A 26,227-nucleotide genomic window follows, 5' to 3' on the forward strand; every position below is an offset into this window, starting at 1 on the left:
TAGAGTATACACTGTGACTCAACTATAGGCTGTAGTACATGTACATGTACTATCGTGGACATGGAAATACGGTCGCACGTCTAGCGGCCCCACGGCGCTGGCCATGCGCCCGTGGTACGTGCACACATGCATTTATGCGCCGCAGCGCGCTGGTCGCATCTGATCAACATCGCTGCAGCGCTCTGTACGCGCTGAGGGCGCCGGCCCCGGTCAATCGACTGGATTTCCATGTCCGCTACAGTACATAAGAACGGTCCACAGTCATTTATAAAAAGATGGACTTCTAGCTTTTGGCCATAAATGGGTCAAACTTCGAGGTATTTTTCAGAATGTTTCTGCAAACCCCTATGGAATCCTCTTTTCTTTATGTTTCTGAAGTCTATTTCTCCAAAAAGCAAGCCCTAACAAGAATAGGATTTCAGCCACGTTTTGCCCCAAAGCACTGAGTTTGGAAAAAAACATGAAAATCCAGCCCGTTTGACTCTGCCTGCAACAGTATATTAGAGAGGTTTCGTTTCACGTTGTTCTGCACTACACCGTGAAATTTCACGTCGGCGTGGCAAATTTTGGCGTCGAAACTCCCGTTCATGACGTGAGCTGAGGTCAACTCACATTCGACGTGAACGCGAGTTTTTGCAAATTTAGCCTTGCTATCAGGTTGGGATTATTGACTTGATTTTGCCTTAACTAGCTATAAATATTTATTTGTGCGACTTTGGCCTTTTGGCGGGAATCCCGACTGCATGCGTCGCGATGGAACATGCCGGAGATCGAAAGGAAAGGAAAGTCACTTGGCTTGGCCTCTCTGCTTTCTGATACAGGAGGAAGTAATTAGTTACTAGAAGTTGGCGAATTGCACGTCTTAGTTTCAGCGTAGCTCATTCCATCGCGATGTGTGCCAGTGTGAGTCCAGTGTCTTCTGCCTCAAATCAAGAGTCCCCTGGAGCTGCTTCAAGTTCAAGTGGTTCAAGTAGCTCTGGCCCAATCCGCTTCAAGACATGCCATGAATGGACTGTAGGCTACAAGGCTGACCTACCCAAGGATGCAGCCACCCCTCCCCACCTCTACAGGTGCCAAAGAAGGTTCCAGTCAATGACAATAAAGCCACCATCGTTGACTTTGACCTGGAGACAACTGGCTTGCAGCGTGACAGCGAGCCATTTCAAGTTGCTGCACTGCAGTTTGGCTCCTCACCACCCGTGGAGTTTTCAAGGTGTGCTTTGCCTTCTGTTCCGATATCGACTGGAACAAGTGTACTCACTGGCTTCACGGTTGGTATCGTGAATGGATCGCGGGCACTCCTGCAGTTTGGGAAGCCGGTTGCATCTTCCCCACTGGAAGTGGTGCTTCAAGCCCTGGTGGACTGGCTTCCCACATCGTGCATTTTATTTGCCCACAATTGCTTTGCTTTTGACGCTCGTGTCCTCAGCAATGCAATGGACTCCTGCTGCATTGCCATGGAGTCAAAGGTTGTGGGCTTTGACGATACGCTGCCACTGCTGAGGGCTGCAAGACCAGGAGAAGCTTCGTACAGCCTATTTTGTCTTTACCAATCCTATTTTGCCAATCCCCTTGCAGATGCACATACAGCGCTGGCAGATGTGCGGGGCCTTTGCGTCATCCTCGAGCATGTCGCCATTTCCGAGAAGGACATGGTGGTTGCGACAACAGGCATCGCATTCTTTGCCGAGAAATGCCAGTACCAAGCCAACCAGCAGAAGTGCCTGGCAACACTGCTTCCCCACCTCAGGAACACCCTGACCCGGACAATGCTCCTCAAGATGGCAGGCTCTGGCCTCACGTACGATCACCTCGTCCAGGCCTACCAAAGAAACCCCCAAACGGGCATACGGCTATTGTTTATGAATGAAGTCATGCTTTCAAATTTCACCAGGGTATCCATATTCACCACAATGTACTCTTGCGACGATTCTCATCGGGGTGATAACAACTACTTTCCCAGATCATGGTCAGGCCCAGCAACCTAGCAGAAGTGAAGGGTGTTTGCAGCACAGACACTGTGCATGGGAAGGCAGATAGTTCAAACCTATGATTCCCCAAAGTTACACAATGACACACCAGCAGTGCATAGTGGGCCATGCAAGGCGAACATGCAGTAGGATTTCAGGCGAACAATCGCATTGACCCACCTGGAAGATAGTATCGTACAAAGCGAACATGCAGTAGGATTTCAAGCAAACAATCGCATTGACCTACCTGGAAGATTATGAACAGTAATAGCCAGGATCAACAGAAGCATGCGCCTCCAGCTGCTTGCAGACATGCTCTGCTGCTGAGCGCTTTCTGAAACAGCGGCAGCATCACTGCTTTCTCTCGCGTCTGAGCTGTCTTGAGAGGCGCTTGCATCGTCTTCTTCATCAGGATTTAAGCGTCGGCTTCGACGTCGCTGTCTGACATCCTTCAGTGCCGACGTGTTTACAGTTTGTGTGAACCCGAAGCATGATGTGCACACGGAAAATGCGTCAGAAAGAAAGAGCACCCGTGAGGAACGTGGGATTAGGGGGAGGAATAACAGGTATGTATCTACTTCGTACACAGGTACAACACGTACAAATCCGTTCAGTATGCTAGGTACAACAGGTACTGTAAGTCTCTCCACCGGCCAGGCAATAGTGACATGATAGCATGAGCAGTTCTAGGTCATCTGGAAATAACCTAAATAATCTGCCAGTGGTTCTTCTCTGGTACAAACAAGTTGAGCATGTTCCCAAGGACCACCTTGAAGTGAAGCAGCACTGGACAGCCATCCACAACCAGATACTGTCATACATGTAGGTAGTCAGCAGCGAAATCTACCAAATATGAACCATACATCCTCGTCTGTAGTCCTCAAAAGTGTACTACTGTATAATATCACATTATTATGGAAAGACATCACTTTCTAACTTGAAAAGCGCTTGTGTCCAGCAGCATGACCCCCCATCATTACCTTGCCTGGTGAAGTCGCCTGAACATTCTCTTTCCTTGCACTAAGCTGTGCAAGTTCCACTGCTGAGGAGCCACCTTCCTACAACAGAAACAAGCAGCAACACAAGCACATGCACAGATGTACAAGTATCGTCAATCCTCAATCCTCATGCGTGCACACACACACACACACACACACACACACACACACACACACACACACACGTACACACACACGCACACACACACACACACACACATACACACACACACACCATAACACATAACATGTCCATGCGCAGATGATAGCTGGTCCCGAAACAGCGACAGACAATGTTCAAGTCCCGAGCAGATCCACACACATTCTAAGTCAACTGTGCAGTGTCTAACCTAATCTCGTACACCAGCCACCCTACAGAACTCACCGGTGTGGGCAGCAACTTATCAGCTCCATGAACGAACAGCGCGCCGAGAAAGAACCCAAACGCCACCGGGCACCAGACGTGTTCGCCATAGTAACCCTGCGATGACGCAATGTCTATTGCCGGTGCTAGTAACGACCAGTAGGACGCAGCTAACATTACCTGTCAAGTGGCCGGAGAACAGCAGCAACAGCGTGCAAGAACACACTCATGTACGTAGATTGATAGCACGGGTAATCAGATTTCAACACGTATACATGTATATACACACACACACACTTGTACTTGTTGCTCACTGCCAAAACTGATCATGCGGGTCTTCCTGGAAGAGAGGAGAGAGACTCAAAAGGAATCTTGGAAAGATGACTTAATTGGCTATTGAACCGCCCAACGGCCGACACCCCCTGAAATCCCCAAAGCTCTGCATGGACATGAAAATGATCCCACTTATGGGCTCACCACACCTCAGTAAGTGGGTGAGGACAAGGTGCAAAAGTACACACACGCATGCACGCACACACACACACACACACACACACACACACACACACACACACACACACACACACACACACACACACCAGGCGCATACGCAGGGTCACCTCTAGGGGGGTTTCCAACCGAATTGTAAACAATGACTCGTTTTAACCCTTTCTAAAGAACCCTAGGAATTTTTCAAAATTATTCATTGTTTTCCTGTTCTAATTCTTTGGATCATCTACTCACTCAATCTTCATTATCTTGGGCTTCCTGGAAGTGGAAAGGTACCAGGGAGAGAATGAGGTCGACCATGACAGCCAGGACCCAGTGCAGTCATGTACATGTGCAGCGCTATAGGCTATAGCGGTAGAGTGCAGCGACGGTGCGAAAAAATGACCCAAAGGCCCAAACACGTCCTGCTCCAGCGATTTCGTTATTCGTGATCGCAGAGTGTCGATTTGTTTTGCCGTGTACTCTTGAAAATATCACAAGTGAAGCCCCTGCAAAATTGAGAAAGGCAGCATGTCGAAAGTCTCAAATTCTCGGTACTCGAGTCGCACTATGCGCTTTTACGAGATCGTGACTCAACTTACGAATGATTTATCTCAAGAGACATTGCTCGCAGCGCGTCGCAACTTGTTTCAGCCGACAGCTGAGAGTTTTCTATTCGACCTGGATATTTGGATTGTTGGATTTGAGCGAGATTTCACTGAGTTACGATCTGTTGAAGTTTTGCATTCTTGCCAGATCGATCGTGCGCCCTGCCAAAAAATGCCCAAAAACGTTGCTCGTTTGGAACATTTGGGGGGGGGGGGGGTCCGGGCAACGGGAAACCCCCCTGCGTACGCGCCTGCACACACACACACACACACACACACACACACACACACACACACACACACACACACACACACACACAGTCACAGACAACTACTACAATAGCACAACCATCACACACTTACCCCGGCAGCAAATCCAAGACTACCATCTAATATCTTTTTCTGCACAAACACAAAAGAAACAGAAGACACATGCATGACATTGTACTCATGTCTCTACCATGATTTCAGCTAGAGATTTCCGCATGTAATAATAATTATTTTTTTCCCATGTTCATACTAGCGACAATCTCCACTGAAAACGTGGTCACTTGTATCTGCTTACAGTTCAGACAGTAGAGTGGGATACAGCGAGTTTATATTGGCACAGCATGCTGAGACCAGCAGTTCTTCTCTAGCATGGGGTGATAGACAACGAGTAGATCCGTTGCGTCGAGATGATATTATTTGGTGAGCAAGTCAGTGATAGTCGCTCGTACACAGTCATGTACACTTGGTTATAAGCTAGTCTTCTTTCAGAATCAGAGTTCTAGATGCCAACAACTGCATGTGGGTCGCAAAGCAAACAAGCCCCACGGAGCACTTGTCTACAGCAGAGTTGCGCGCCCCAGAACGTTGTTTCGAAGGGGTTAGCCTGGGGCGTTCATATTTTCAGTTCAGCATTCTGGCTACGTTCTTATAGCAGGTTCTTAGAAACACTTCGTACTGGATCATATCTATCCCAAAAGCTGCCGGAAAACCAACACCGCCGTTCTTAACTTTAGGCTGTGGCGTTCTTAGAATTAAAGGCTGGATGTTCTTGGGCTCAACGTTCTTCGGCGCGTGACTCTACTGTCGTTCGGGATTTCATCAAAGAAAAACTCAGTCAGCAGTGGGCATGTAACGGCATCATCACCATCATTAGATGCAGTGCATGGGGTGGAAACCGATGCTAGTTTGTATTGGGATTGGAACAGAGGCCTAAGGGACATGGGATATGATTCATACGAATATTGGGATTTGAATGGCAAAATTGTATTGAGTGGCATACCAAGAATGCTAGTTTGAGTGGCAAATCAGCACTAACGCCTAACTGCGCCACTGCTTTGCCACTCCATAATCATGCAAAGCATCTCAAATGATGACGCAGTCGCATAATCTCATAAGAAAGCATTTCAAATAGAAGATTTACCTGATCTCCTTTCATAGGCAAGAAAACTAACGCTGCTCCAGCAGCTGTAAGGCCCCATGTTAGAAGCGTTCCCAGCAATGCCTGCGTCACGGGACCAGCGGTAGCAATCATTGTGTTCTTCACTACTAAGCACTACGACTACATGGATAGTTTTCAGTTTCCAATCTTTACATTTCGTTCTGGTTCTTCACATCATATCAGCAGGTTTTCCGGTGTGCCTGTTTTGTGCCAAGATTCTGGAGAGAGTTCAAACTGTAGGGACTTCCCCGGTGATCCACTTACGTCATCTTTGAAAACCCATTTTCTACCAGTGTTACTTTCCAGCGCATTTTGGTTCAAGACTGCATCATGCACACTACCCTTGATACCGAGTTACAAATCCAGGAGATTTTGGCTTAGGTATCACTAAAATCAGACCGTTTGAAGAAGACAAACCAGTAGAACCTTCTCGTGAAATCCCAAGCAGAAAAAGTCGAACAACGGAGATACGGAGATGGATAATGGATGTGCTGATTTTTTTGATGATTGCTCCGTTGCTTTTTTTTTGGCGGAGAAGCAAGTTCAGATTGAGGAGAAGAGCAATACAAGGCCGTTCTATCACTTTTCCTGAGGACCAGACCTACAGAGAGGTGTTGCCTATACTTGAAGTCTGGTGGATTCTTCTTATTGTAGTGTTTGGTGGCTGATTATTGTGCCGCCATGGCGTTTGATTTGGACCAATGGATCGACATTGCGAAGGAGTGCAAGTATCTACCTGAAAATGACCTTAGGGTGAGTGTTGTGGGTGTACAGCAGGCTCCCGGTGAATGATAGATGAAAGTGCGACTGCCTTTGTCCTGTATTCCGTGTCGGTTGCTGCTCGAGCAGAAGTTGTGCGAGTACGTGTGTGACCTTCTGTTGGAGGAGGGCAACGTTCAGCCAGTATCCACTCCAGTCACGATATGTGGTGACATTCACGGACAGGTCAGTGCCCCTATAGCTATTATTCATGGTCTGCTGGTAATTCTTTGTCTACTTGGTATTCTACCCTCCGTGCCATTTCCTCGGGAGAAGAAAAGATCTTGCAACGACTGCTTGTCTCATCTTCACGATTTGTGCGGATATTTTTTTGTGAACATTTTCATATTCGATATTCGTGGCAGTGACCTTCCCTAAAAACAGTTGTCAAACACTGAAATAGTGCTGCTGTTTGTTCAGCTTGGGCAGGTCGCAGTTGATACAGTGTTATTATACCCTACGTTGGTAGTTCACTCCCTGGGACACTCACTGCTGCTTTGATATTTCCAGGGCTGCAGTTGCCTTTTTTTTTCTGCCATCGACTAAGCGTTTTAGGCCTTCATTCCGCTGGCCCTTGGGTTTTGTTCGTTCACGTAGCTTTGTCATTGTCATGGAAGTAGTTTTGTGCAGTTTTTTTTAGGGTCGCAGTTGCCCCTTCCAGGCCACCATCAACGTTCCGTGTAAACTTCAAAATTCATTGTTTTTGAAAATCACTGTTATTCCATATTCATGGATTTTGAACAGCCTTGAAAGGAACATGATTGCATATGTCTGCTGTCGGTATTGAATTTGTAAGACCTTCTTTTGAGACTGCATCGTTGGAAAGCTGTTTTGGCAACAACTGCATGTTTCATCTCCAGCCCTTTTCATTATCTGTAGCTCTAGAAATTTCGTCACGCCATCCCTTTATGTACAATGTGATGTTGACTTTGCTGACGTGTTGTGTTACGCACCTCGCGCATCTGCCTCCATAACTGGTGCATGTATGCCTGAAACCGCGTGTGTGTGCACATTTTCCTCGCTTTTGGACGTTATGCCTATGCGAATACGCTGAAATGGAAATTCCAACTTGTAATTTCCAGTGCGTTTTAGATGCGTACTGGTGGTGTACTTTGATTGGCAATGTCCAACAAGTAGTACTCCATGTTGTCACATGACCTAAACATGACTTGAATGGCGGCTTTCTGTGAAAGCCTGAAGTAGCGTTTGGGCACGCGTGAACTACAGTCGCATCGCGTACGCGCACCAGTTATGAACGTGTCACTAGTGCCCATTGGACATAACTTTGAAAGCTGCATTATTGTTGCATTCCTGTAAAATTACCATGTGAACAATCATCTTCAGGCAGGAAACCTTTTTAAAATGTTGTGCAATCATTTCCGGCGAAGTCCAGACGAGTGTAAAAGATACATTTCTGTGGGTTTTTTTTCACATTCCTGAAGATTGTGCCTTGAGTTGCTGTTTTGCTGTTCCTTTTCACAACTTCTTCCCCACAGTTCTATGATCTAGAAGAGCTCTTCAGAGTTGGTGGTGCTGTACCCGATACATCGTATATATTTATGGTGAGTTACCCGTGAAAGTCCATAAATAAGCACCTGCCCTCGATAAGTACCCCCCCCCCCCCCCTTTCATCCTTTTGACTCTGTCTGTTGAGTTCAAGTTCAGCCTGATAGACATACCGTAGAATCCCGCGGATAAGCCCATGGGCTTATGTTTCACAAGGACATTTCGGTGGGCTTATACGCAGGCATGGGCTTATACGCCGACACCAAGTTGTGCTATTAAAAAGTATCAAGGAAGTGAGAAGTACATTGCTGAAAACCACTGTGCAAACAAAAACAATCGATGATTATGCTGAAATGTACGAAAAAAATAACTATAATGCGGATGTACTATGTACATGGTATGGCCAAGAGTCCATAATTTATGGACTCTCGGTATGACCTAGGCCCATGGGCTTGTACGATGAAGCTGTGTGATGTTCGAACAAACCCTGGGCTTATACGCGGGTGGGCTTATCCGCGGGATTCTACGGTACTGCCCGAAATAAGTACCGGTACGGTTCGCACATGCAGCGCGTAGCATCAAGTACATCGACATGAAAAATGGCTTCTCTGCTATGCCCAAGTCAGGTCCGAAAGTTAGTTCGTGCCCAAAAATCAGTACCCGTCCGAATTTTAGTATGTGTGTGACCACTAAATTCGAAAGCATCTATATACTTATTTATGGACTTTTTGATACGGTAGTGTCTGATCAATGGTTTACTCTTGTTTATTGTGTCCACACGGGGGGGTTCTTCGGATTTCCAATTTATTCTGAGCACCTTCTACAAAATTCATTCAGTTCGTTGGCTTTCCCTGCCATTTTTGTTGACAAGGTGGTGCTCATCACAGTGCATCGCTGTCATTGAACAAACTAGGTGCGGCTTGCGTAAGCATTAGTGCTCTCGTGTCCAGTTCTACCCCTGCCGTTAGACCCAAGTCTCTTCTTGTTCGTGTGTTTGTGTTTTTGTGTGCTCAGGGTGATTTTGTAGATAGAGGCCACTACAGCCTGGAGACACTAACTAGACTACTTACTTTGAAGGCCAAGTAAGTTACTGTGTTTCCGTGTAAAGTACTGTTATCACACACACACACACACACACACACACACACACACACACACAACGCTACACTACACGTCATGGAGAAGAGGAATGGGGCGAGTTTTTGATATTTTTCATAATTGCTACGATATCTGGCTATGTGTCAATGTACTGTATTTTCTGGAGTATAAGCCGCACCTTTGGAAATTAGAGGCCACATGCCACGTACTGCTCTTTTCTCTCATATCTGGCTTGCAAGTGTTGAGTTTCGGAGAGAAAAGAGCAGTACGTGGCATGTGGCCTCTAATTTCCAAATACTTTAAAATTTTCCGTGACGTCCAAATTTGACATTATAAGCCGCACCCCCATCTTTTCCCACGGAATACAGACATCTATCCTAGTTATCACCGTTAATTTGATCATCGGAGTATAAGCTGCACCCTCCTTCTTTGGGTGAATTTTGAGTGTTCAAAGTGCAGCTTATACTCCGGAAAGTACGGTACTTGTGCCAGGATGTATGCAGTCCTTCCTCCTCTGCATGCGTCATAACTGCACCAGTCTGCATGTGTGGTCAATCCCTGCATGCATTCATTCCAGCCTGGATCTACAGTGCTACGGGTACACTGTAGCATGCTTTCATTGGGGTGCAGTACGTACACCAGGAGCTGTCAAGCAAAAGTGTAAGCCAGTACATGCACCACGGTCACCACCATTGCTTGCTCGATGACTCTTACTGCACAGCTGTTATGTAGTTACTCGTCGATGATCCGAATATTGGGCCAGCGCCTACTAGAAGTGGTAAATGTTGCGAGGCAAGTAACTCAATCAACAATGTTATTCAGTGATGCACCTGAACCCATTTTTCACGAACGAATACTCCATTGAATACCAAACCTTCGAACGAACGAATATTCTAGTATTCTTATTACTGACGCGCATCACATCATGCGCTCAGGTTTATGCTGACGTTTCGGTTTGTCACAATTTGTCTTCGCTTAGCTTCCCCTTTCTATGTTTATTACATAAACTTGAGCCTCCCAAGTTCGGTGGTCTGTTGCTTTGCGTCGTCGAGTTGTAGTAAGGCCGGTATGTCCAATAGTCTTACTAGTTTCGTCATCATCCAGTAACTTTCGGCATTCTTTGTTGCCGTGATGCGTAGCTCGTGCTCTTCTTCGTTGCGCTTTCCTTCCCCTCTTGGACCTTTCCGAACCTGAGCCTTCCAAGTTGGAAGGTTGTTGGTTTGCGCCTTGGAGAAGTGTTGGAGCTAGGTGTGAGGTCGCCGAATGTCTCAGTACTCCTTGTCAGTTTTGTGCCATTTTGTCGCACTCGCTGACTGTATAAGATCTGGTTACTTTGGTGGACAGTTAGTCATAACTCGTAACATTTGGTCCTTCTGTTGGACTATTCGTGTGCATTACTGGTTATGGTTGGTTGGAGTCCTTGTGGCGGCAGTCAAACTTCATTCAGAACTTCATATCTGTGTGCCAGCCATGCAAAACAGCTCGGATGCGATAGTGTTCATTAGTGTATGTCAGCCAGACATCAAAAAGTGTACCACAAAGATAAGAATAGGTGGTGGAGTTTGTCTTCGTTGCAAAGTAGGACAGCCATGCACCTTCTGCCGCCCTGTCCCGCAGGCCATGAGCAAACTTTCTGAATTTAATCTTTGTGTGGGCCTTCTCCTGAGCTGTGCAATAATCATGTAAGGGTGAATGCTGCAAGGTAGCCTGTAACTCTGCCAATGCACTGCAGTACTGCATGCGCTTCACTGGCTCTTGCTAGCGACACCAGATACGTGCAATGTTCTGGAGGATTGTTTCGTTCCCCTTTTCAACCGCCGAGTATCCCCTGTCGTGTGTGTGCTGTGCAGGTATCCTGATCGCATCACATTGCTACGCGGTAACCATGAAAGTAGGCAAATCACCCACGTCTATGGCTTCTATGGTGAGTGCTCTTGCTTTCCTCTACTGATGTGAACGGTTTCACCTTGGGTTTTTCTGTGCCTACATGCCTGTACTGCTCTCTGTCCACCACGTATTGTGCATCTTGTTTAGAGTGATGGGCTTGGCTCTACATACATGGTGGACAGTTGGCTCTTTCGCAAGAATGCTTATGAAGGCTGTGTACCCCAATCTCCGAGATTGCACAACTTGGCATTGGTCGACTGCATGCTTGCCCAGCAAACGCACATTTACCAAGCTAGGGAACAGTGAGAAGAGCACCCTTGCAAGATAAGCGGACACAACATGTGGCCGATCCACCTTGCTCATCCACTGATCCCTGGCAATAGCGTACAAGTATGTGCTTGCAGTGGCTGTGCACCATTTCACGTGGTGTTTCCCCGTCTGGTACCCCGTTGCAGAGGTGCACACTGTGTACTGTATGCATACTAGCTGCTGTCCATCCGTCATGGCCTCGGTTCTCAAAGTACACTCATACATGTATCTCTCTCTTATCCGGCCAGTCAAGGACCAGGCACTGCACATAACTTGGAAATATCCGTAACTCTGAATCCCGTACATTTTGATGGGGAAGTGCCAGAGATCTGGGATGACAGCACTATTTCAACAAGACTTGGCAAAAGAGTAGTAATATTTCCACTAAAAGTCGCACACAGGGTGCCCGGTGGACCGAGGTGCCCGTAACTTGGAGGTCCGGATAAGGGAGATATGAGTGTATATCCATTCAACGTATTGTATGATTGTAAATCCATGCTTGCGTTCTAATTCTTTCACCATGCATGCTTTGCTACTGTTTTGCTTCCAGATGAGTGCCTGAAGAAGTATGGCAATGCCAACGCATGGATTTACTGTTGTAGAGTGTTTGATCTGCTCACGGTGGCAGCTGTAAGTTTACTCTTTATTATCGGCTTGTGTGGCATGTTCATTGCTGTGTTGTCTAGTAGCAGGCATCACATAGTTTCAAAATGTTGGCACTGTGGACCTGAAGTCACTGGGGCTTTGGACCTCATCAGTATCTGCTGTAGGATTTCAAAGCAACCGGGTACTGTACACTTGTACCTGATGGCACAACTCTTGCAACCGGGTCAGAGCCGGGTAGTGCGGCTACTGCTAGCCTGTCACAGTGTCAGTGTCTACACCCTTGAAGTACACAAACTGTACTCGACATGTCCTGTACAGTACTCCCAACCGTATCACAAGTGACTTGGTGTTCTTTTTTCAGACTTGTTCGAGTACCCCCCCCCCCCCCCCCCCCCCAAACGAAGTCACTGACCCGGTTCTGAAGCAGATACTGATCATTGGTATAAGGATCTTTGTCTGATAATGGCTCTTCCTCAGTCTTGGATCGGCTGTCTTCTACTCTCGGTCGTTTGGCTTTTGAATGTGATGGTGGCGGAAATTCTGTTCCCCTGTCCGCCTCCACGTCGGATCCGAATAGTGTTTCATTGTTGCTCTCAAGTTTAGCGACTTCTTCAGTTTCGGCTCTGACCAAGTATGTGCGGCACGAGAAAAAATGACGTGCTCTACAAGCTGCGGTAGCGTCTGTCAACATATCCTCGAAGAGATCTCCACCCTGACTATGCACCTGTGCTGCTATTTTACTGGTGACCGAACACAAAATGTGATGGATGTCACCATGTACTACTTGCAAAGCATCTAGGGCTTTCCTACTTCTATACGTGTACTTCTGGTTGAAGCTATTGTTTGAATTCACAGATGATTGATGTTCCATTGATGGTAGATATTCATGACCTTGTGCATATTTGTTTGCTCTTTATAGATTGTAGACGAGGAGATCCTCTGTGTTCATGGTGGTCTGTCTCCATTTGTCAAGACTCTAGATCAGGTATGGCCCTCTGTAGCTGCTGCTGCTGCTGTTGCTGTGGCAGTTGTTTTGTTGAAGCTACCAAACATGTTCAGCTCTGCCTGCACAATCCCTATCCTGAGCTGCTGTGGCGGCAGTGCATCACCCAACATTGCATGTTTTAGTATGTTCACAAAACAGTGCAAAGTGATCACCGGAGAGCTGTAATGGGTAGTGTACGGTATTGGTACCGCTGGTGTTTGCTAGTCATGGTGCTTATGCATAGCAATGGTTGTGGCATTGGTGATGGGGCACTGCTAGCAGAGGGGCCAACACATTCACGTCCATAATAGTAGCGACTTCAATCACGTGACCAAAAGGCAGAAATCCTTCGTCGTACGAATGTATGGTGCAAGCATGGCGTGCACGGAACAATTTTTCTCTCGACGTTCTACGCCTGCCTACGCGTTATTCACGTATCTGGCGCCTTGGATTTTTACATGATGGGCAAGCACACACGAATAGCTTTCCAACGGTGTGTCGCATGTCAAGAGTCATCGATTTTTGGATATATCGCTCCGTATTTTTAGTTTTCAAAGCAAACTTTCGGCATCTCAGCTACCTTGCCCGTCAATGACCGAGTCACCATCGTGTTCAGAGCCCTCGAATTAGGCCTCGTTTACACGACAACGATTGAAAAACGTTTTTGTCAAAAACGTTTTCAAAAGAATACGCTTCCACAGATTTTGATAAGAGCGTTTAAACGACAACGCTGAAAAACGTTTCAAAAACGTTTCAAACGAAAAACGGCCTCAAAGTGTTTTTCAATTGTTTTAGTTCCGTTTCGTTCTCGTGTAAACGGCAAAAACGTTTTACTAGTACGAGCCTTGTACTCAAAACATGCCGCCGCCAGCCTGCGCCAGGCCAACTTTTTGCACGTGACCATTGCGCGCCGAAAAAAGTGTTGCAGTGTACACGATTATCGTTTTCGTGTAAACTGCAAAAACGTTTCGAAAACGATTGAAAAACGTTTTTCAATCGTTGTCGTGTAAATGAGGCCTTAGTTTAGATGGGTTCATGGTAAGGTTCTCCTCCGTAGCCGTTTTTAGCAGTTTGAAGAATTTGTGCGCAGCGGCTGAAGTCAGCTATGGAGTGCACTATTTTAACGGGCTCTGCGTGACGGAGCGAGCAGACCTTTGGCTTGTAAATCCGCTAGTAATGATTATGTTCTTCACGTCAAGATTCTGGAGGTGCTTGAGCAGTGAGAAGGTGATTATTCCCGTAGCTATGCAGAAGACGTTACTTCAGTAACGTCTGGCGCTAGCCAGGGTCCACACAGCTTTAATTCCCGTAGCTATGCAGAAGACGTTACTTCAGTAACGTCTGGCGCTAGCCAGGGTCCACACAGCTTTAATTTGGTGTTTGTTTGTTTGTTTGTTTGTGTCACGCCTGGCACTATCCGTATCTGACGGCAAAAAAGCATAGGATGTTATAAATTTTTCAATTCTCCTTTTTTTCAGGCATATCCTGGGATTCGAACCCGCACTATCGCCCTACATGCATTCCCCCATACACTTCGCATTCATACCCATTCTTCCAAGTTGCGTTATGTTATTATCTTGTGGTTGAAAGCCCTATTTGAATATTGCGGGAAGCTGTATGTGGCCAGCTGTGTTTGATGGTACGGTACGGGAGACGGTGTCGTATTACCCTCGATCGTACCTGTCCCGTCCCTATCCCCTACCGTACCGTGCCATCAAAGACGGCTGGCCACAATGCATATAACCAAGAGTACATAACCCCCCAGAGTGTGCAACGTCGATCCAGCTCTGTGTAGGGTCTTGGTCGAGCGGAATCGGATCTTCTGATGTCATGCGTACACTTCACACCAGCGCAAGGCCGGTCTCGAGGCAGGGCACAATTGTTTTTGATCCAAGAGTACCCGCGACTCCCCGGGTTCCCCTCAGATGTGTACGGTATTATGACGCAAAGATCCGATTCCGCTCGACCAAGACCCTATGCAGAGCTGGATCAGGCGTTGCACACTCTGGGGGGTTATGTACTCTTGATATAACTCAAATAGGGCTTTCAAATGCAAGATCACAATGTGAAACAACTTGGAAGAATTAGTATGTATGCGAAGTGCATCGGGGGATGAATGCAGGGCGCGCGATAGTGCGGGTTCGAATCCCAGGTTATGTCTAAAAAAAAGGAATTTTTAAGTCATCAAGGCAAAAAAGCATAGCGTAGGGCCCTGAGCTTCCAAGCTCTCTCGTTTGGTGTTTGTTTGTGTGTTTGTTGGTGTCACGCCTGGCGCTATCCGTATCTGACGGCAAAAAAGCATAGGATGTTATAAATTTTTGAATTCTCCTATTTTTTTTTCAGGCATATCCTGGGATTCGAACCCACACTATCGCCCTACATGCATTCCCCCATACACTTCGCATTCATACCCATTCTTCCAAGTTGCTTCACGTTATTATCTTGCGTTTGAAAGCCCTATTTGAATATTGCGGGCAGCTGCATGTGGCCAGCTGTGTTTGATGGTACGGTACGGGAGACGGTGTCGTATTACCCTCGATCGTACCTGTCCCGTACCTATCCCCTACCGTACCGTGCCATCAAAGACGGCTGGCCACATACAGCATATTCAAATAGGGCTTTCAAATGCAAGATCACAATGTGAAACAACTTGGAAGAATTAGTATGTATGCGAAGTGTACCGGGGGATGCATGCAGGGCGCGCGATAGTGCGGGTTCGAATCCCAGGTCATGTCTTAAAAAAAAATGGATTTTTTTAAAGAATTTATAACATCCCTATGCTTTTTTTGTCTAGGTCATCAAGGCAAAAAAGCATAGCGTAGGGCCCTGAGCTTCCAAGCTCTCTCGTTTGGTATTTGTGTGTGTGTGTTTGTTTGTGTCACGCCTGGCGCTATCCGTATCTGACGGCAAAAAAGCATAGGATGTTATAAATTTTTGAATTCTATTTTTTTTTCAGGCATATCCTGGGATTCGAACCCGCACTATCGCCCTACATGCATTCCCCCATACACTTCGCATTCATACCCATTCTTCCAAGTTGCTTCACGTTATTATCTTGCGTTTGAAAGCCCTATTTGAATATTGCGGGCAGCTGTATGTGGCCAGCTGTGTTTGATGGTACGGTATGGGAGACGGTGTCGTATTACCCTCGATCGCACCTGTCCCGTACCTATCCCCTACCGTACCGTGCCATCAAAGACGGCTGGCCACAATGCATATTCAAATAAGGCTTTAAAATGCAAGATCACAATGTGAAACAACTTGGAAGAATTAGTATGTATACGAAGTGTATCGGGGGATGCATGCAGGGCGCGCGATAGTGCGGGTTCGAATCCCAGGTTATGTCTTAACCCTTTAAGAGCCACAGGAACTTTTCAAAAATCTGCATTTTTTCATGTTCCTCGGATCATAGCTTCAGTTCTACTCACTCAATCCTCACAATCTAGGGCTTCCTGGAAAGGTATTCGCGAGAGGAAGAGAATGAGGTCGATCATGATAGCCAGCACACCGTCTATCCAGCGCTAGATCGCAGCGACAGTACGAAAAATGCCCCAAATGCGTCCAATTGCGTCCCGCTCCAGATATTTCATTCTACTCGATCGTGGAGTTCCAATTTTTTTGCTGTGTACCCTTGACAATATCAACAGTGAAACCCGTGCAAATTCAAGTAAACCAGCGTGACGAAAAGTCTCAAAAATCTCAATACTAAAGTCGCACTGCGCGCTTTTGAAATTGCCGCGATCGCGGCTCAACTTACGAGTGATTTATCTCGGGAACCGTTGCTCGCAGCGCTTCGCGGATTGTTTTTCCCGACAGGTGAGAGTTTTCTCTTCCCCCTGAATATTTCGATCGATGGATTTGAGCGAGATTAGACTGAGTTACGATCTTTTGAAGTTTTGCATTTGAATGCGTCGTTTACGACGCATTCAAGTATGGGGCGGCTCTTAAAGGGTTATAAAAAGGATTTTTTTAAAGAATTTATAACATCCCTATGCTTTTTTTTTGTCTAGGTCATCAAGGCAAAAAAGCATAGCGTAGGGCCCTGAGCTTCCAAGCTCTCTCGTTCCTGTAGCTATGCAGAAGACGTTACTTCAGTAACGTCTGGCGCTAGCCAGGGTCCACACAGCTTTAATTTGGTGTTTGTTTGTGTGTTTGTTTGTTTGTGTCACGCCTGGCGCTATTTTGTATCTATCCCGTACTGTACCGTACCAGCAAAGACAGCTGGCCACAATATTTTTGTTTGTTTGTGCCATCGACATGCCTGGCGCTATCCCGTACCTGTCCCGTATCATCAAGAGTACGGTACCATCAAGAGAATGAGTATATATGCGAAGTGTATGGGGGCAATGCATTCAGTGCAGTAACATTAAATTTTGTGTGGATTTGTGTGCGAGGCCGAGATCCCACTAGCAGGCTGGCTGGGCCGCCTGTCGACCAGCCCGGAAATCGCATGTAGGCCGATAGCATAATAATTATAACGTATATACAGTCATGTAGATGTATAGCAGGCAGTCATATTATGTAAACGACTCCCTGCTGTATGGGGAGATTTTCTGGAAAGAAATACGAAGTAGGGAGACGAGTAAATGCAATCAGAATGGATGTTAGTTGCCGTCAGTATAACAATAATAATAAGAAGAAGAAGAAGAACGCCCGTGATCGGCAGAGTCAGCGCCGGTCCCAGGAAACGTCAGGACAGACATCCCGTCGACTCCAGAACGCCCGTCATCGGCAGAGTCGGCGCCGGTCCCATAGCTATGCAGAAGACGTTACTTGTACTTCAGTATCTCATTGAAACGTTTTTGCAAAACAATGATTTAGCTAATCAAAGGAAAAAGCATTTCCATCAGTTCTAACAACATGCACGATGAGCTAGGCAACAAAGCATAGCGCAGGGCCCTGAGCTTCCAAGCTCTCTCGTTTGGTATTTGTGTGTTTGTTTGTGTGTTTGTTTGTTTGTGTCACGCCTGGCGCTATCCCGTATCTGACGGCAAAAAAATCATAGGGATGTTATAAATTTTTCAATTCTATTTTTTTCAGGCATATCCTGGGATTCAAACCCGCACTATCGCCCTAAATGCATTCCCCCATACACTTCGCATTCATACCCATTCTTCCAAGTTGCTTCACGTTATGATCTTGCGTTTGAAAGCCCTATTTGAATATTGCGGGCAGCTGTATGTGGCCAGCTGTGTTTGATGGTACGGTACGGGAGACGGTGTCGTATTACCCTCGATCGTACCTGTCCCGTACCTATCCCTACCGTACCGTACCATCAAAGACGGCTGGCCACAATGCATATTCAAATAGGGCTTTCAAATGCAAGATCATAATGTGAAGCAACTTGGAAGAATTAGTATGTATGCGAAGTGTATCGGGGGATGCATGCAGGGCGCAATAGTGCGGGTTCGAATCCCAGGTTGTCTTTAAAAAAAAGGAATTTTTTAAAGAATTTATAACATCCCTATGCTTTTTTTTGTCTAGGTCATCAAGGCAAAAAAGCATAGCGTAGGGCCCTGAGCTTCCAAGCTCTCTCGTTTCAATCCATCGGCATCGAAGCAGAGCACGTCCCGTCCAACATCTATGTGTACGACGGTTTCTCCGTCACCCTCCAAGAACACCAATAACCCGCATATCGCGCATACATTCACTGTGTATGCATGATATTCATGAGGTCCGAGAAGCCCACTGTTGTGCCATCGCTCTGCATAAAATTGCATACTGTAAACCGGGGAAACTTTTGCGGCGTGCAACTTTAGCGTTTTGAAAAAACGCCCCTGTTAACGACGGGAAATTTTAGCGATTTGGTCTTTTCAGGTGGTTCTTTTTCCACACTTTCAGGACACAGACATGCTCATAGACACAGTTTCAACACGGTCGTACCATTGCAAAGCATTGCAATTGCAGAATATCGGGCAAAACACAACAGCACGATCATAATAGAACAGCACCACGCTTACAGTTTTACATGGCACAACTTCAAGAGAACAGAATACGACGCTGCAAAATACGGAACGCAAAGCTGTAAGAAACGGAACACAAAACTGCTAGAGAACGGAACACAAAACTGCAAGAAACAGAACACAAAACTGCAAAAGAACGGATCGCAAAACACTGCAAAAACGGAATTCAAAGTTTTAAGAGAACGAAAAGGAACGCAACTTCAAGAGAACAGAACGGAGCCCTTGTACGCATGTACAACTCACTCTACCTCCACAACAGTTACTGGCAGAACCTCGGTGATTCCAGCCTTCTCGAATCCAAGCTTCAGGCACGAGGACGTTTTCAGACTGGCAATGGCGTCAATCAGCCACCTGGCGTGCTGCGGCTTCACTGTGGAGGCTTTCAAGTCAACCTTGACATTCTCCAGCTCCAATCCAGTGTCCAATGCTTCCTTAAAGGGGAAGTTAAGGCAAAAATTAAAATTTCACCAGTTGTAGTCTTCAGGGTGCTGAGTCGAATGGTCTTGGTCCGAGAAAGCTGAGACGCTCCCTTCCTACTTGAATCCCAATCGAAGTCACGCACTTCCACCGAAACTGGGTGACTGCGCCCTATTAGATGGGGATTTGTATGCAAAATGTCTCTAAAAGCGCCATTCCGTTCTTATAAGGCCATCATTTTTTATATCTATGTTTCGCGTCGTCCGTACGCATACGTTTTGATTTTTTTCGGAAAAAAATAAAAAACTCAACCATGCACAGTTAGTGTACGATCGTGCGAGTCATCAGTGTGGACTGGTTGCATACGGCGAAGCTGGGATTCAGAAATGGCCTCGAGGCCAGCGTTGGTAAATCGTTTGTTCGGCATCTGCGAGCAGTATTCTATGAGCTTACAACAGACCGCATCGATCGCCTCAAGCTGAGCGGATGCGTCGTTCCGGAGCTCTTTGCACCTCTGCTGAAGGCTGAGTACAATAATCCAGCGAAGCATGGGCACCAACGGTTGCCTCCTCTGTCCAAAGTGATGCAGATCTTGTGCTTCGATGTACGATTTTTCTTTCGGATGTACACCATGCACGAGCTATTGTGCTATGTACAGTTTTATACACCTCTGATGAGCTTTTTTTTATTATTTTGCAACTTTTTATTTTTTTCCACCTCTCGCATATGATTCTTGAAGTTGAACTGACGCGAAACATAGATATAAAAAATGATGGCCTAAAAGCACGGATGACCGCGATTGGCCCATATGTTGTAGTCTTTTGGACGCTGAGTCGACTGGTTTTGGTCCGAAAAGGCTGCGATGCAGCGTTCCTCCTTTATTCCCAATCGAACATGGTTGAACAAGTGGTCACGTGCTCCTGGGTGCCCAAATCACCTGGTCACCAAACCAGCAGGCGACAACTTTCACACCAAGGTTCACCTCGAGTGACAGGACTGCACCCAAAAAAGGTCAAACAGGCTAGTAAGTTGTACCCTGCAGGCACGGTGACCAGGTGACTGGCGTACGCAGGAGCACGTGACCGCTTGTTCAACCATGTTCGATTGGGAATAAAGGAGGAACGCTGCATCGCAGCCTTTTCGGACCAAAACCAGTCGACTCAGCGTCCAAAAGACTACAACATATGGGCCAATCGCGGTCATCCGTGCTTTTATAAGAACGGAATGGCGCTTTTAGTGACATTTTGCATACAAATCCCCATCTAGTAGGGCGCAGTCACCCAGTTTCGGTGGAAGTGCGCGAGTTCGATTGGGATTCAAGTAGGAAGGGAGCGTCTCAGCTTTCTCGGACCAAGACCATTCGACTCAGCACCCCGAAAACTACAACTGGTGAAATTTTAATTTTTGCCTTAACTTCCCCTTTAACTTCAACCGCATACCACTCCGAGAACTGGCGCTTCATGTCGGCTTTGAACACATCGTTCACGGCAAGATCCAATGGTTGCAGCTCACCGGTAGAGCCTGCAGGGATGAAGATGCGACGGATGTTGTTGTCTTCCAGCTTCTTTCCTACAGACTCACATCGGTGAGCTGCAAACACATCACAAATCATCAGAGCAGGCTGTGATGGCTTGTCATGAGCCTCACGCCATGACTTCACGTACGGCACGATAACAGCATCGATGTACTCAAGCATGGTCTGCTCTGTACTCCAGTGCGGCGCACTTTGCGATACATTCCAGTCATCCGGGAAGGTTACTTTCGGGTGGCACTTCTTCGTCTTCCCCTCGTACAGCACCTGGGGTGGCAGAAGACATCCGGACGCAGACACAGCCAGAAGGATTGTTATCTCTCGTTTGTCATCCTTCCCCACCACCGCGACTTGTTTGCTCCCCTTCTCTGCCAGGGTCCAGGAGCTTACTGGTACGAGCTTCGTGCCAGTCTGATCCCAATTGACGATCAGCTCAAGCGGAATCGAGTTCGTAGTCACTACCTCCTTTAGGGGTCGTCGCAAAAGTTTTCTGTCGTCCCTGAAACGAACATCGTTCATTTCGTACTTGGACCCCCTCCCCTCCCTCTGAAACGAACACAGCTTGCTATGCTGGACGACGAAAATCGCATGCATGTACATGTCATATGTACAGTGTCGGTCGACTTGCGATTTTGGCTCGCACCCCCTCCCCCCCCCCCCCCCCCCAAATGAATCATGTTCGTTTCAGGGACGACAAAAAACTTTTGCGACGACCCCTTACTTTCTCCAGGAAAGCAAGTTTCTGCGCCGGAAAGTCAGCAGGCAGTTTTCGAGCAGCCTTGGTAGCCTTCCGCTTCACAAATCCGTGACGCTGACGAAAGGAGTCGGCCCAGTCCTTCGTGAGGACAACTGTTCCGCCGTTTTCTCTCAACAGCAAGGGCTTACGGTGCGCGACGATTCCCTTCGCGCCAGCGATGATGATACTTGTGCTGACGCAGCCACCAGCTTGTCGCAAAGCCTTTACGTATTCAGCGACTTCACCGTCCAGGTCGCCAAGCTTCGACATTAGAATTGTCTCAGCTAGCGGCTCGAAAAAACCCGAAGGCGATCCGACGTCGGAGAGCAGAGACATGAGACTCGAACTAAATTCGCTCAGCAGAGTCAACTCGAGCGCGTGCATTTTGAACTCGTTTTTAGGGGTTTTCCCTGACTCGCGGCCCACGCAGCTACAGATAGTTCACGTCATCGCAAAGGCATGTTTCTCAGCTCTCCAGTAAAAAAATTGAGCGATCTGTGATGCAATTTGTTGAAATGGCAGAGAATTTGAGTTGGGCGCTCGCAATGCTAGCTCTGAAGCGCCGTATCGCGCTGCGGCGCTGGTTCTGTGGATCGAGTGATGGATTGCTGGCTATCGCTGTGTTCCTCTGGCCAAGAGCTTTCCAGAAAGCTCAAGATCACCAAAATCGGCCAAAGGACACCAAAGTTACGACCAGATAAGTAACTGAGCTCGCGTATGCAGCGCATTTCTTGAAATAATTGTGGGCCCTAAGGGGTCGTCCGCAATTATCGAAAGTTTTTTCCAATCCGTAGTAGCTTCGAAAGTGGGTGGGTGGGTCAAGGCCAGTTACGGATTGAAAAACTTCCGAAATGACACGTGCGCGTGCCACGTGTACGTCTACGTGTAGCCCCTGTTTTCCACGCACGGCTGCGCGCGAACTGTCTACTACAAATATTTTTGTAGTTCTGGCAGTTTCTGCGCCCCCGCGCGCGCTTCCTTGGCTGCTCCTAGATCCTGGGCCGGGGATCATAAAGTTCGGCGCATTCGACGGCGAGTCGACACTTTCTATTTTTGAGTTTCACTGTCTCCTTCGTCCAGAGTACCGTCTTCCATGCACTCCTTTGAAGTCCTTCCGTCTAGCGGTGGCGCTGACGACTGTTATTGACTATGTCCAGACAGGCGACGTTGTTTGGAAAGGCGGTGAAGAAGCAGCCCTTTTTCAAAACCGCTGGTGACTCTGATTATTACAGAACAATAAATTGCTTGTGGCAGTTGTCCAAGACGACGAACAAGGATGTATTCTTTGCCGAAGCGAAAAAGGACTGATTGAGTTTGTTCCATATGTGTTGGGTTGTGTGTTCATCAATAATATTTTATTACGGACTGGGGGGGGGTGGGTGGGTGGGTGAGGAAAAATTTGAAGCTACTACGGATTGGAAAAAACATTCGATAATTGCGGACGACCCCTAAAGGGTTAAAGTCTTTGGTGAAAATGCCAATTGATGGGGGCCTTTGTTTGTGTTTTTTAAACTTTTTTTTTCGTTCTGCGGTGCACTGTGCAGCACGCGTTTGTGTTTGTATGACAACTGTATCACAGCTCATGTTCACATGAAGAAAAGACCGCAGGCGTTTGTCAGAAAGAATGGCATTTGGAACCTCTCCCGTGTGGTCCATTTGTGCACAGGGTTTTGTTTGTGTTCTCCCCTGACTGATATTTGGTGATGTGTGTATGTTCTTTGTTTTCGTCGTTGAAGGTTCGAACCATTGAACGATGCATGGAGATTCCCCATCAAGGTGCATTCTGCGGTAAGTTTTTTTTTCATCTGCAGGCAAGTTGCCAGCATTAGCCCAACAGCATGAGAATTATTATTTTTGTGTTTTCAAAATGCTGGTTGAATGAATCTCACTAGATTGCTGCATCATTTTCAACTCATTTTATGATGTGAGCGTTGGATGATTCGGATGAGAGATCTCTGCATGCTGCTGTACAGCTGCACACAGTGACAGTCTCTGCTTACTGCATGTACAGACACTGTGTTCATAACGTGGAGATTGGTAATACACTGTACTCTCTTGTATAAAGACTTGTCTCGCATACAAGACTATGTGAATCCAAGCCTGATTTTCAAGATGGAACATCGGCATGTAGGCCTGGTTTTAGTGTTGACATGATCTGCGTTGAAATACCAGGTTTTGAATCCCAACGTGATTTGAATAGAGGCCTAGCACTGACATCAGCGTCTACAGGTATAAGCCCAGCCTTTGTACGCAACGTTACGGTACGCATTCTATTCTGATAAGGGCCGGGTTCCACTGCGGCTCCGCTGCTTCGCAGCACTTGGCTGCATGCAGCGGAGCAGCGCGGTTCCACTGACTCTCGCCATTCGCGGTACCGCCATCGTGCTCCACATTTTGTTGATGACGTTTTGCCTTCTCTCGTGTTCTGGCCTGCCCAACGAATTAAACTTTGAATACGGAAATTCTCGCGTACAAAAACAGGTCGAGCCGCGACCGCGGCTCACAGTTTTTGATCAAGAATCGTAGCAAAAGCTCACGGTGAGCCGCGGCCTCACTGCTCCAGCTCGAGCCGCGGTCACTATGGTAATGATGGCGTTTCAAGCCGCGAAAGACGAGCAGCAAAGCCGCAGTGGAACCCGGCCCTCAAGGCCAAAAATGGTGTCGTAAAGTACAGCTGCAAGTGGTTCTTCTAGTGCGGCATGGCAGAGTCATACAGAGAAATGATTGTAAACATTCTACCAGCAAAGGAAATCTAGGTAGGCATTTGGGGAGTTGGGCGCTCTTGTGGAGTTTTCTTTGTGCATTTAACATTACCAGTGTACCGCTCTTGTGGTTATCTGCTGCTGATGTTGACTTTGTTAGTCCTGGGTGAATTCAATTTGACTGTGTTTGTGCGTCTGTCTTTTTTTTTGGTGGCGATGTTCCTAGATCTGGTGTGGTCAGATCCTGACGACGTAGACACATGGGCTGTTAGTCCCCGTGGCGCTGGCTGGCTATTTGGTGGCAAGGTCACAGATGAGGTAAGAGTGTAGTACTCACATGGTGTGATACATTGAACTTAAATGTACCGGCAGCATGCTCTGGTGGTGAATTAGGTAACAGACCGATATGAACCTGCAGGGGATTTCTGTACAGGTTTGTATACTCTTGCGTTCTCTCGTACTAGGGTTTAAATGTGCCAACTCCCCAGCATTCAAGAGTCCTCCCGTACTGCAGCGTTATGTATTATGTTCATGTATTATGTTCAAGTGCTATCACTATTCCTAGCTCTTTGCTCTTCATGTGCGGTGGTGGTGTTGTTGTTGTTGCAGTTTGTTCATATCAACAACATTGGTCTGATTTGCCGCGCACATCAGCTGGTGAACCAGGGGTATCGCTTCATGTTTGACGACAAGCTCATCACCGTCTGGTCTGCACCCAACTACTGCTACCGGTGCGGCAACGTCGCGTCCATCCTGGAATGTGAGACCACCACCAAGTACGAGCCGAAAGTCTTCCGCGCTGTTCCGGCCAGCGAGCGGCGAACACCGAATCGCGTTGTGACGCCCTATTTCTTATGAAGCATCTTCTCATAGTGTTAGCCATCGTCGTATGGTGATCTGCTCTCTCTGTCTTACGGTGTGAGCATCGTATGACCGCGTAACTAAGACAGTGGCAGTTATTTTTTCTGACTGTAGACGTGTTTTCAATGCCCTGTAGGCCATGATCTGCTAGCAACTAGCCACACAACTTATAGGTTTCTCTGCCGTGTTTGACACACGCTTGGTATTATAGTTATGGTGCCGTTCTGCTGCTTCTAGTGTACTTGTTGGTACACGCTCCGAGAGCTTCTGTCCCCCCCTCTCTCTCTCTCTCTCCTTGGCGGTCATGTCGCACTGAGCAGTGTCCTTGTCAGCATTGGTGTTGCCTTCGCCTTGTCTACTAGTATTTGGTGAGTTCTCGATTCGGAGCTCAGTCACAATTGGCCATGTGCAATGTAACTCGACCTTTTTTTCTTGCCCCAGTACCTCCGGACTATAGGCAAACAGCTGAGCTGTTGTTATTAATATTATTGTCCTGTTCTTGTTTTCAGTTCTTTCATCTTTTGGTATTGTTGTTGTACATTGCTAATCTTGATTATCAGCTAAGAATTAGCATGCTTTTATGTTCTCACTATCATCATTGTAGCATGGCTTGTAACTTGTTTCATTTCTTGACATATTTACACGAAACGGGATAATTCTACATATTGCTCTGCTTTCTTCTTTTATTTTGCGCCATAAAAATGCTACACAACGCGTACTTTTATTTGCATACAAACTCGCTACGTGCATCGGCCTACTCCAAGCATAGACTCAGACCTGATAATGTCCAACCAGCATTCCGTGCTTCTAGTCTGACGGGTGATGCATTTGGCCGGGTACAAGCCATATGCGGGGTCTCTCGTCTCTCTCTCGCGCGCTTGGGTTTTCTAATCGAAGAATAAAATTTATTTGTAATTTGTGCAGTAAGACGTCTCTGCGAAGCAGTTACATAATCTGGTTGCGACGTCAACAAAAACACTGGTCGGAAGATCCACTTTTCTGAGGTACT

The 26,227-nt window shown here is 46.9% G+C and overlaps 2 protein-coding genes across 2 annotated transcripts in view; one reads left to right on the forward strand and one right to left on the reverse strand.

The window, feature by feature from the left end:
- LOC135811627 (zinc transporter ZIP11-like) overlaps positions 1-6,050 on the reverse strand; it is a 14,818-nt gene extending 8,768 nt beyond the window's left edge. The window contains exons 1-5 of the mRNA XM_065324857.1: positions 5,841-6,050; positions 4,793-4,831; positions 3,354-3,512; positions 2,951-3,028; positions 2,218-2,419 (exon numbers count right to left, since the gene is read on the reverse strand). Of these exons, the coding sequence (XP_065180929.1) occupies positions 2,218-2,419; positions 2,951-3,028; positions 3,354-3,512; positions 4,793-4,831; positions 5,841-5,951 (589 nt within the window). The 5' untranslated portion in view covers positions 5,952-6,050. The remainder of the gene's footprint in view (positions 1-2,217; positions 2,420-2,950; positions 3,029-3,353; positions 3,513-4,792; positions 4,832-5,840) is intronic.
- A 295-nt stretch (positions 6,051-6,345) lies between these two features.
- LOC135811628 (serine/threonine-protein phosphatase 6 catalytic subunit-like) lies at positions 6,346-26,015 on the forward strand. The gene is made up of 10 exons (XM_065324858.1): positions 6,346-6,611; positions 6,708-6,803; positions 8,114-8,179; positions 9,138-9,205; positions 11,072-11,145; positions 11,968-12,047; positions 12,943-13,008; positions 23,392-23,443; positions 24,584-24,675; positions 24,967-26,015. Exons 1-10 carry the CDS (start codon positions 6,540-6,542, stop codon positions 25,213-25,215), a joined length of 915 nt encoding a protein of 304 aa, XP_065180930.1. The 5' UTR covers positions 6,346-6,539; the 3' UTR covers positions 25,216-26,015.
- Positions 26,016-26,227: the final 212 nt, after the last annotated feature.

The sequence above is a fragment of the Sycon ciliatum genome, chromosome 3 (assembly GCF_964019385.1).
Source record: "Sycon ciliatum chromosome 3, ocSycCili1.1, whole genome shotgun sequence".
Lineage (NCBI taxonomy): Eukaryota > Metazoa > Porifera > Calcarea > Leucosolenida > Sycettidae > Sycon > Sycon ciliatum.

Coding starts and splice junctions, on each gene's coding strand:
- LOC135811628 (XM_065324858.1), top strand. CDS start 6,540: ATGGCGTTTGATTTGGACCAATGGATCGACATTGCGAAGGAGTGCAAG. Junction 9,206..11,071: donor CTACTTACTTTGAAGGCCAA/GTAAGTTACTGT, acceptor TGTGCTGTGCAG/GTATCCTGATCGCATCACAT. Junction 12,048..12,942: donor ATCTGCTCACGGTGGCAGCT/GTAAGTTTACTC, acceptor TGCTCTTTATAG/ATTGTAGACGAGGAGATCCT.